This window comes from Astyanax mexicanus, chromosome 4, assembly GCF_023375975.1.
Source record: "Astyanax mexicanus isolate ESR-SI-001 chromosome 4, AstMex3_surface, whole genome shotgun sequence".
Classification (NCBI taxonomy): Eukaryota; Metazoa; Chordata; class Actinopteri; order Characiformes; family Acestrorhamphidae; genus Astyanax; species Astyanax mexicanus.
Genome location: NC_064411.1, coordinates 42,963,123 through 42,975,259, shown reverse-complemented (window position 1 = coordinate 42,975,259; position 12,137 = coordinate 42,963,123). Strand labels below are relative to the sequence as shown.

Sequence of the window (12,137 nt, the reverse complement as noted above, 5' to 3'; positions counted from 1 at the left end):
TCTCTCTCTCTCTTTCTTTTTCTCTCTCTGTTTTTCCCTCTCCTCCAGTTTGACCGAGTGTGTGTGTGTTTGTGTATGTGTGTAGAACGAGTCCTCGGCTGCTCGCTGGCCTTGTGTTACACCAGCATTACTATCTTCTCTGCCTCAACTACAAATTGCCTGAACGGCCCCTGACACTTTTTCAATATCATTACATTAAACCAAGTGGAGTTTGATTGATAACCTAATATTGGCCTAATGCAAAACATCAATCACGGCAAGTATATTAATTATTTAATATCGCAGTCTAATTCAGAAATCGATGTGACCGTGTCGACAGCACGGAGGAAAGGAGGGATGGAGGGAGGGATGGAAGAATCAGCGCTCCCCACAGACTTGCGGGAAGAAGCGATGATGGTAGTAGAGCGAACTAGGGGAAAGGGAAGGGAGGGAGGAGGGAGAGACTGAGAGAAAGAGAAGGAGAGAGAGAGAGAGAGAGAAGGGGGAAAAATGAAAAGGTGACGATGTACTCAGTGTGCTGGTTCGATACAAATCTGTATTCATTTGCCAATAATCTCTTCCTATTTTTCTGCTCAGTCGCGGACTGATCTGGTTTGAAGGGCCTAATTGAATTAGGGCCGCTTTCGGCACAGAGGTGGGCCTGCAGGGTGAGAGAAAGAGAGAGAGAGACCCAGAAAGAGAGAGAAAGAGAGAGATACAGTAGATAGAAGCAGGAGAGTCTGCTAATTCAACGGAAAAAGAAGCAGGTAAAAGAGAAAACAGTAGATAATTGCAGATTATTGGCACAAATCGAGTGATAAAATAAAAAGAAAGGATAAAGAAGTTTTATTGAGTACAGAAAAGGGAATGGGTTGTATGATATGATTAAAATATAAAAAAAACATTGTGATTTATAGACCCCTGATGCCAAGTATCATTCTATAATAGATTCATGCCCATTTTACCACTAGAAATGAATGTTTTTTTTTTTTTTTTTAATCCTTCCTGTACCAACAAAAAAGTGTAATAAACTCTTAAACGATAGATTTTGTCCAACATGCATTTTGAATTCCAAGGGCAATAATGGATTAAAACATAAATGTTGCTACATATTATTTTTCAGCCAGATTTTTCCCCTAAACCTGTACCATCTAAGTACCATAGCAACCACCTGGGATACTGTTCTTCTTTGCAACTTCCTAGCAACGACTGGGATACCCTGGAAGCCACCTACTTATCATTAGCAACACAACACTTACACCATACACACCTACAGATGTATCTAAAAAAATCTGAATATCATCTAAAAAATTTAGACCACTGCAACCACTGTGCAGCACCAAAACATCTAACTGGGGTAAATCAGAACCACCTACTAAACATATAGCAACACCGCCTGGCAACAGCATCGTTGAAAGGTTGAAAATCTGCAAAAATATTTACCTTTTTTTTTTTATATATAATTTTATTTTAAATTTTTAGCCCATTTTCTCCCAATTTACACAGCCAATTACCCAACCCACTTATTAGGACTACCCCTATCACTAGTGATACCCCAACACCAGGAGGGTGAAGACTAGCACATGCCTCCTCTGACACTTGTAAAGTCAGACATCGCACTCGGAGAAAAGAGCAGCGGCTCGGTACACATACATCAGCTCACAGACGCCTTGTGCGGAGTGACATCACGCTTTGGAGGGATGAGGGGAAGAAGCGCCATCTACCCACCCAGAGAGAGCAAGGCCAACTGTGCTCACTCAGGGCTCCGGCAGCTGATGGCAAGCTACATGAACAGGATTCGAACCAGCGATCTCCTGATCATAGCGGCAGCGCCTTTGTCTGTTGGACCATTTGGAGCCTGCAAAAATATTTAACTTTGAGTCAACTTACATTTCTATGAATTTATTTCAGTGTAATGCAGTTTTAGCGGGATTATAGCATGATTTGTATGTACAGTATATCAATATTTCAAATTACTTCAGGTATCTAATTGCGTGTCTACCATTCTCAGCCAGTACATCACTGCCTTTTCTGGTGCATAAAAACACACAACACCAGCAGCGATTAGGATCCTCAGTTTCACAGACAGTGTAGTGTAATAGCCAGAATAGCCAGAGGTGTGTTGCAGGAGAGATGGAGAGAGGGATTGATTTGCAGGAAATGGGAGAGAGAGAGAGAGAGAGAGAGAGAGAGAGAGAGAGAGAGAGAGAGATGGACGAGCTGGGTTTCACTTGGGCTTTTGTGTCCATGATTACTGAATGTAATTTTAGAGATGGTGTAGATTTTCATTGTGATGCTGCAGGCTACATCAGAAGCTTGAGTCTGTCGATAAGCCTCTCTCTACCTTTGTCTCTCTATGTCTCTCTTTCTTTCTCTCTCTCTCTCTCTCTCTCTTGTCTCTATTTTTCCACACATGCACACACTGTTGCCAGTATTGGAGAATGATATCCACTGTATATGTGTGTGTATTTTTTGTTGCTTACTCTTGATCTTTGTGTTTGCTCTGCTACAATTTTGAAATGTGCCAAAAATGCATCTATTATTTACTGCCAATTTGCTCTTTTAATCCAAAAGCTGCCCCCCTCTTCCTCCCCCTCTTCGCCATGCCAGGGCCGCTGCCACCGCACTGATTATCCTAATACATGCGTGTTTAATATTTAGCAGAATCCCACTGTTTATCGGGAGCAGTTCATGTCATGGTGATAATAGGGGATTATCTGGGTTTTTCCACTCACACGCTTTTCACTCAAAATATCAGTCTCAAATTATGGGTCTAATTGTGCGTGCCTAATTAATAGGCTGTGTGTCTTTAGCGTAGCATATCTGTACCATGGATTGTTGTCTTTGTTATGAATACTGGTTAATACAGATGGATAGGGTATGGGGTGTTAAATAATAGTCTTAATTAATAAAGAACAGGTTAGCCCCTTTTGGAAGCTTTGTCTTCAGAGACTACAGATGCTGTGTTTACATGTCATTGGACTGTTTTTTTAAGAATGAGATATACTAGTGCATCTCAAAAAAATAGAATATCATTGAAAAGTTACTTTACTTTAGCAATTCAGGTCAAAATATGAAAATATTCAAAATATTGTACAGATGTGTAACACACAGAGTGATCTATTTTAAGCGTTTATTTTTTTATTGTATTACTTTTATTGTTGATGTTTATGGCTTACAGCCAATGAAAACCCAAAAATCAGTGTATCAGAAAATTATATTATATAAGAACAATTGGTACTTTTGGCAGTGTGGGCAGTGTGCCAAATACTGCTGAAAAATGAAATCCGCATCTTCATAAAAGTTGTCAGCAGAGGGAAGCGTGAAATGACATGGCTCTCCAAACCAGCACTGACTATTAGTACATTTTGCATTTCATTTAGGGTGCTTTCACATCTGCCTCGTTTGGTCCGGACTTTTGGACTTTTCAGTCCAGGTGTGAAAGGGGCCGCAACAAAGGACCAGATTTTGGTCCGACCAAGAGAGGTGGTCTCGGTCCGGATCTTGTGAACCATGGTCCGGTTCGCCTGCAGTGTGAAAGCGCTTTTCTGGATGGTTCGAACTTTCGGACCAATTACAGGAAGCTGAGCGGGCGTTCCTCAACAACGGCAGCAGAAGAAGAAAAATAACCAACTACTACTGACTGCAGCCTGTGGGAAGGCAGAGTTAGACGTCCAGCTTTTCCAGTCCCACCCACTTTGTCCAGGACAAGCACTTTCGTTTGGTGAATTTGAACTAACATAGGGTACTGTGCCTGAAGTTGCTGCTGCTGCTGGTATAAAACCACAATAGCAGCAGCACTACTATGGAGACGAATTTAATCTGTTCATTTATTTTATCCTTATCCTGGAAAGGCTTTCCACCGAATGAACCAACCGCTGAATTGTCAACACGCCAACGTCAGACGCATGTCCTTCTAAAACCAATCAGCATCAAGTTAAGGAAAACGCATCGATACGTAATTGATAATTAAAGGATGTAGGAGTATCACACAAAGGTCTTTGGTGCGCTCCTTAAACTGCAGTGTGAAACAAAAATAAGCGAACCAAATATATACAATGTAGCAAACACATGAACCTTGGTTCGGACCACGGTCTGGACTTTCAGGTGTAAAAAAAACACCCTTAGAAATCAAGAGACCAGAGTCTGGAGTCTGAAGAGTCTCCTTAAGGTCTAGTTTGAAGTTTCCACAATCAGTGATGGTTTGGAGAGACATGTCATCTGCTGGTGTTGATCCACTGTTATATCAGGTCCAAAGTCAGTGCAGTTTTTTCCCCCCAAAAAATCTTATAGCACTTCATGTTTCCCTCTGTTGAAAACTTTTATGGACATGTGGATTTCATTTTCCAGCAGGACTTGACACACTTCCCACTGCCCTTGACTTTTTAAAGATATTCAAATGTTTTGAGGTGCACTAGTACATATTAAACACTGTTTTAAAGTAAATTTATCAGCTTAGTGATCGTTAATGAGATCTAATGTGGAAAGGAAATGTTTACCATATAGAGTTAGAGCAGTCGCCTGTTGTGCTGAAAGTGCTCTTTTCAGTAATTGTGTTCTCTTCTTACAAGGCCATGCCTGTGTAATGTGTGCAGCATGTGGTGAACCAAAAAGGCTTTTACTTCTTTGCATTAATGCTGCCATCAGAAGTGTGTTTACACAACCCCATACCACGAAAGACCCTAGTTTTTGGACTTGTTGCTGAGTTGTCTAGTTACTTTTGAGCCTGTGAAAGTAAAAGTGGAAAGAATCTCTAATTGTAAATGGCTGTAATTGCTAAGTGAGTTATGTAATGTTGTTGTAAAAATTGTAATATTCAGTTAAATTTTTTATGGTTGCTTGAATTAAAGTCTACTTTGGGGTTGTGCACAAAGACAGACAAAAAAAGACATAAAGTGTCCAAATACTTATGGGTCTGACCGTATTTTCACTAGGTTAGAACAGATCAAAGAGCTTATGTGTGCAAAGAGCTTAAGACGCTGTAACCACCCAGTACCACTTTTAACTTTCATACACCAATCATTATTCCAGTAAACACATGGAGAGTGGCGCAAGAGACCTGATCGTCGCTCTGATCAATTGTTTGTTCCTATTTTTTCCCCTCTCCTTGCTTTGGTGGTGGAATAAACTGTTGTTTTAAAACACTGTCATAAAAAAAGGAGTGAGCAAAATGAATAAATAGCTCCTTAATAAGTAGCAATTACAGCTGATTCACAAGAGAGGGACCCGTGGAGGTGGGGGACGGGGGGCGTTGAGGGTGGTGGGGGGCATCAGGGGAAACGATTAGTGACATGGCTTTATTTACAGTGGAGGAAATTTGTTCTTCTGTTGCAGGGACGTGGGGAACATCAAAGCCGGATTAGAACATCTGGTAAGTTCTCAATTTCCCCCCCTTCGTGTTTGTGGCATCTTTGATATCTGCATCTGAAATGAATGCGCAGTGGCAATGGGCTTTGAATACCTTGTGTTGACAGATAGCGAGCGAGCGAGCGAGCGAACGAATGCGAGAGTCCACTTTTCCTTGGTCTTTCTCTTTCGATCTCTCTCTTTTCTTATTTCTCACAGGGCCTGACCGGGCTTTCATGTTACTTGGGCACTTATTCTTTCATTTACCCAACCCTTCCCTTATGTTAGGTGTCCTACAAAAAAAAAAATCACACACACTAATATTTTGCTGGACTGCCTTTAGCTTTGATTGCAGCACACATTCACTGTGGCATTGTTTCAGTAAGCTTCTGCAACGTCACAAGATTTATTTAAATCCAGTGTTGCATTAATTTTTCACCAAGATCTTGCAGCATTGATAATAGTAGAGTCTGACCACTGCACAAAGTCCTTCTCCATCCAGCACATCCCAAATATTCTCAATGAGGTTAAGGTCTGGACTCTGTGATGAACTCTCTCAATCCATGTGTGAAAATGATGATCTCATTCTCCCTGAATCACATGATTCCTGGCATTATCATCTTGGAATATGCCCGTGCATATATAATCTGGTCATTCACAGTAGGACACCCTTAGGAACCTCTACATTTTCATGTCAAAATGCCTGTCATGTTGGGTTACTTCTGTGATACTTCAGTATGTGTAGCTTGATGAATAAAACCAAGAGTTGCTATATATACTATATATAGAGCGTATATCATTTAACATTTTAACTTTTACTAAATTTCTTTATTTATATTTTATGGCAAACTTTAGCTTCCTTCCTCCTTTGGCATTAGTCAGTTACTTTTTTCTCAGCTACTCTAACAAAAGCAGGATCAGCTCTTTTTAATCATTTAAATGACTTTATAAAAATGTTTCTTTTAAAGGGGTCCCAATAGTTTTGTCCATATTGTCACTCTCCAATGAAAAACATGCACAGTATCTCCAAAACAGCAACATTTCCGGAGAGAGATAAAACCTTTTTTAACTTTCAGTGATTTTTTTTTTTTTTTTTAGAAAAATGTGTTTTTCAGATTAACAGTCTGTTAATCAAGATATTTTGACACAGTGTAAGGGACAGTTTCAGTTTGTGTACAGTATTAGTCAAAGGTTTGGACACATTCTTATTCAATGTTTTTTTTTTTATTTAGTTTTTACATTGTAGATTAATATTAAATACATGAAAACAATTAAGGAATAATTAAGTGCATATGAAATTACATAGTAAACAAAAAAGTGCTTTGTCCTCCACAATCCCCTGATCTAAATCTGATCAATTGAGGTGATTTGGGATGAGCTGGAGCTTCATAGTGTAAAGCACCTCCAGTAACTCCTTCAAGACATTGGGAAACCTATTCCAGGTGACTGTACCTCATGAATACGCCAAGATTAAAATACCAAGAGTGTGTCATCAAAGCTAAAAGTGCTACTTTTAAGAAGAATCTTTTTTTTATTATTAAGTGTTCCTGTAAAGCTTTAAAGCCCAAACTTTTGACTGGTACTGCAGTAAACTAAGAATTGAGATACTTGTTTCTCATTGGACGGCAATGATATACTTTGTGTAAGCTGTGTCATCCAGTTACATCCAAACACCCGACAGATCTTGAGCACACCCGACTTCTAACAATGTTACGGATTGATCGCAGCTGCCTTTCTTCAGGATCTTCCCTTCCATCTTTTCATCCACTTCCTCTCCCTCTCTCTCTTTATTTCTATCACCCCGACTCTCCAGAGGCAGGGCGAGGCCTTAGAAAAAGACCCGCGGGAGTGTTTAAAAATGTATTGTCCGACATTTCCTGGGTTTCCTGCGCTCCTTCTAATACGGGGGTCAGAGTAGCATGCACCGGAGTTAAAAGGGGCCCTTTTCTCCTCCCGGGGCGAAACCGAATTTTGCAGCGTTCTTTTTTTCAGCGGGATGAATAATGGAGAGGGGTCACAGCGGGTCCTGGCTCTCTGGATGTACAGTCACCTCCCCGAGCTTTCAGCTTGCCACACCCTGCATATTAACCAGAGGCTGGGCCCTTGAAGGGCCATAGTACGCAAATGACCCCTAATGCCACATTTAAAGACCCCCCCTCATATTCAGTCATATGCTCATATATTCTACATTTTATATTCCTGCTGTTCATCCCCAAAGCTCACCCCAGTCTGATACTGTGCCATCATACACCTTTGATATAAAAAAAAGACCAAATTGAAGAATTTATTAAGCTCTGCCATGTCCAAAACTGTCAACCAATACTCAATACTAGGAGGGATGTGTATTGCATTCAACCTGGTGATGCTATATGTATTGCAATATCGCAATATCGCAAATCCAGGTGCAGGTCAGTGCAGTGGACAGGGCAAACGTCATGGGACACGATTTTAGTACACAACAGGATGAACCACTGTCAGGATGAACCACTATCTTTATATGGTAAAATTAGTGGTGTCAATCGAGTAAAATATTTGATCAGATTAATCGCAGGAATATTCTGTGATTAACTGTGAATAATCACACTTGTTCTTCTGAAAACACAATTTGTTTTATAGTGGATATTTAAATGTAAATAAAATAATGAGTGTAAGAAATGTAAACTGCAATTATGTTTATATTAGTGGTGTAAATTAAAGTACACTAGTATATACTAAATAAAACCAATGTGGGGTTACCTTACTGTAAACATCTCAGCTTGGTTGTGAGGATTTCTGAAGTAGAACTTAATTTGCTGAGTATAAAAATCTCAGGAGATGTTTGGTATGGCACACATGCTCACAATAGGGGATGAGCATTTAAATGGTCTGGAGGAAATATGTAGCATCCAGTATTCAGTAATGTGTACACTGTCCCTTTAAGAGCATCTTACACTAAGTGCGAGAGCAAGCGTGTAGCTACAATGAAAACGTAGATAACCAGAGTATACCACTGGATTTAGCTCCTTTATTTTATTTCTGCAGTAAGTAACGCCATAAATGTGCTTTGGTGCTGTATTAAGTCATGTGTGAACTAATACTACTAGAGCGAATCCAGGTGTCCTATCTGCTCCATGTGCTTTGTGTTTCTCCTGCCCCAAAGTTCACTATATGGGTCGGAGCTGGAAGTCTGAACTGAGACCGGTTCAACAGGATTTCATTGTCATTGTGTTGTCCGTGTTGAAGCTTTTCAGTCATTCAACCAGAAAAAAAATCGATTATGGCAGAAATTGGGGTCAAACTTGGTGGCATAATTAATTTGCAATAAAAAAATAGAACGTGTTACAGATTCCAAATTAATGGTGTGCGTTAATGCTTTAACTTTGACAGCCCTGATTAAAATATATTAATTACGTACCGATATTGTGTTTTGAGAGTCAACACAATACAATAAAAGTGAAATATCACGATACTTTGATATATTGATACATTAACATTTTCCACGTCCTTTCGACTTTGAAGTAAGAAAACTTTTCAGAGGTGTTCACTCCGAGCAAGTAAGAGTGTGTGTGTGTGTGTGTGTGTGTGATGCCCCTGTTTGCTCTCTGGTGCATTAGAGCTTGCTGGAGTGCGGAGACAAACTTCAAAAGTGCAAAGAGACATATTGATTCCTGCTGTTTATGCATGTAATCTTCTTTTCAATAATTCACTCTGCCTTTTATAGAGTTGTAAATCAATGCATCCTCCCATAACCATGCACTCTTCTCTTCTCCCCCCCCATATCTATCCCTCTCGCTACTTTCATCTTTCTACCTCCCCTCATTTCCACTTGCTCTCTCCTTCACCTCCGTTTTACCTTTCATCACTTTTATTCTTTCCTTTATTCATTTAACTCTGCTCGCTAATTGCAGAGTGCCCTGTATTTATTGGACTTTTAACACTTATACACTGGTATAGTACTCTGCACATGCCATTAAGCCCGGTTCTCTACCTGTTTTCTCACCAGAATGATGATATATAGTGACACGCCAAAAGTTATGGGATGTGTGACTATTGTCCTGTGTATTGTCTTGTGTAGTATAAGCTAAAAAACATGGCACTGACCTGCAGGATAGTGTCACGGTCATTAACTCCTACTTAAATGCTTGCTTAATTTGGCACTCACGACGAGACCTCACTCTGATAAGTCTGATAATTCTCCTTGCCATGAGCACATTGTTCATTGTTCAACCTCACTCACAAGATAACACCTCAACATATACAGGTCAGGTCATCCCTGTGAGGTTTACATTCTGCTGTTCCAAGACTTCAGTGAATTCCAGGGCAGAATGCCACCAGTGTAACAAAATCCAGTTGTGCGATTTTTCTCGCTACTAAATATTCCATAGCCAACTGTCAGTGATATTACAACAACGGATGTGGATGCGACTCGAAACATTCTGAGCACTTTATAGTGACAGAGCAAGGTCAGCGGAGGCTGAGGCTCATAGTGCACAGAGATCACCAACTTCCTGCATCACTACAGACCTTCAAACTTACTGTGGCCTTCAGATCAGCTCAAGAACAATAGAGTATAAGGAGCTTCATAGAATGGGTTTCCATGGCAGAGCAGCTCCATTCAAGCCTTAAGTCACCAAATGCTAGGCAGGCAATATACAGTGGTTGGACAATGAAACTGAAACAACTTTCAGTTTAGTGTGGGAGGTTTCATTGGAGCAGCCTGGTGGCCAATCTTAATTAATTGTACATTGCACCAGTAAGAGCAGAGTGTGAAGGTTCAATTAGCAGGGTAAGAGCACAGTTTTGCTCAAAATATTCCAATGGTAACGTCAGCTTACCACATCCAACAGGATTAACTGTGGACGCTGTAAGAGGAAGCTGTCTGAAAGGGATGTTCGGGTGCTAACCCGGATTGTATCCAAAAAACATAAAACCACGGCTGCTCAAATCACAGCAGAATTCAAAGTGCACCTCAACTCTCCTGTTTCCACCAGAACTGTCTGTCGGGACAATAAATTATTGTGGTCAAAAACCAGGTGTTTCAGTTTCATTGTCCAACCCCTGTATGTGTATATATTTGTGTGTGCTCGCATGCAACTTGGGAAAATGAGTTATCTCAGTAGACACTGTGTGTGTAGTAACACGCAGAGTGGATTAAAGCACAGTGAGTGGTGTGTGTGTGTGTGTGTGTGTCTGCATGTGTGTTTATATTTTAACTTGCTAGTGGTAGTTCATAAAAGATGAAGCAGTACAGCTCACTCACACGTATACACACAGTCTCTCACACATACACACACACTCACATGTTCACTCCTGCCTTACTGTAAATTTCCAGTGAAATTTGAATATGCGGATGCTGACGGTGGGAATTTATTGCCGCTGCTAGATTACGCTCCAGCTGACAGGAACCCGGAGTGCCAAAGCATCTTATTACGATTCCAGATGAAGAATAGTAAATAAAAAACTGTCCCCTACTGAGGTGTTTGTGGGCCCCCCAATCCCTACAATCTCACTTAAAACTCATCTACACACACAAACACACACACACACACACATACACACTGTAAGTATATGTCATAAACTCTCTGGATTTACAAGCCCCTAAGGTCCTACCACTGTTATAACACTGCAAACTCTGCAATGTCGCGTTAAAGGCAACTTCCTCTCTCTCTCTCTGTCTTTCTCTCTTTTCTCTCATTTTCTATTCTTTCTATTTCCCATCTTTCACTTTTAGTTCTCATCTCTCTTTTCTTGCCATATATATCGGTTCTTTTCTTCTCTTCATTCTTTTTAGTCTTTCCTCATTCCACATATCTCTCCTTTTCTCAATCTTTTCTTCTTATTTTTCCTCTTTCTTCCATCTCTTGTTTTCCTCCATCTCTTTGTTTCTCCATCTCTATTATCGCTTCTATTTGTCTCTTTCTCCGTGTTCCATCTTTCTCTCCCATTCCTGCTTCTCTTTGACCCGTTTTTCCCCACTCTGTTTCTTCTTTCTTTATCCCGCTTGTCCCTGTTATTTCTCTGTCTCCTCTTTGTTTCTTACCATTTATTTCTGCTGTTTCTCTCTTGTCTCTGCTTTCTCTTTTTCTCATCTCTGTCTTATTTCTCACCCCTCTTTATTCTTTTTTTATGTTTATCCACAGCTTTCATTTGTCTTCTTCTCTCTTCTGTCTCCACTTTATTTCCTCTAACTTTTCCTATTTATTTTTACTCTCATCTGTCTTCTTCATTTTTCCTCCATCTCTTTCACTCTGTCCTTTCTCCATCTCTTAACAGGCACTCTGATCTTTATTTTTTCTCACATTAACTCGCAACTTGTTTGCAAAATAAAAGTCATTTTTTTCTTCATAAAAAATAGCCCGTGTGTGAAAATCTGTATCTTTTGTCATATTACCGTTAGCCTTGATTTTGTGGGATGAACACACAGCCAAACTCGTTGAGCCCGCGTGGCTTAGCGCCTTAGCCTTACAGTAATTAGCTTTGTGCCACAAACTGGGGCGGTTTGTTTTATTTGTTTTCTGTTTATTTTTTTGATTTAATATTTTTTGTGCTCGGCTGAGAGTGAGACAATGTTAATTACTCCCTGTTTGCCTCTCTTTCCTTCTACTTCTCCCTTTTCTCTCGTCCCGCCAGGCCCCAATCCCCCTGTGACTCGCGTAGCGGGCGCTTGCTAACGCTAATCAGGCCAGATGCGCAGCTGCTTAAAGAGGGGGACTACAAAAGCGGCTCATCAGCGCCGACATAAAGCATCAGATTCATGCAGATTAGCGCCAACACGCTAATTGATCTTTTTGCATTCATTTGCTCATTTACTGCAATTAATGTGGCGTAGCTGC

At 40.4% G+C, this 12,137-nt stretch overlaps 1 protein-coding gene across 1 annotated transcript in view; it reads left to right on the top strand.

Moving 5' to 3' along the window:
- Nucleotides 1-12,137, top strand: part of rsrc1 (arginine/serine-rich coiled-coil 1) — a 202,106-nt gene that overhangs the window by 66,651 nt on the left and 123,318 nt on the right. The window contains exon 5 of the mRNA XM_022678771.2: nucleotides 5,314-5,350. Within this exon, the coding sequence (XP_022534492.2) occupies nucleotides 5,314-5,350 (37 nt within the window). The remainder of the gene's footprint in view (nucleotides 1-5,313; nucleotides 5,351-12,137) is intronic.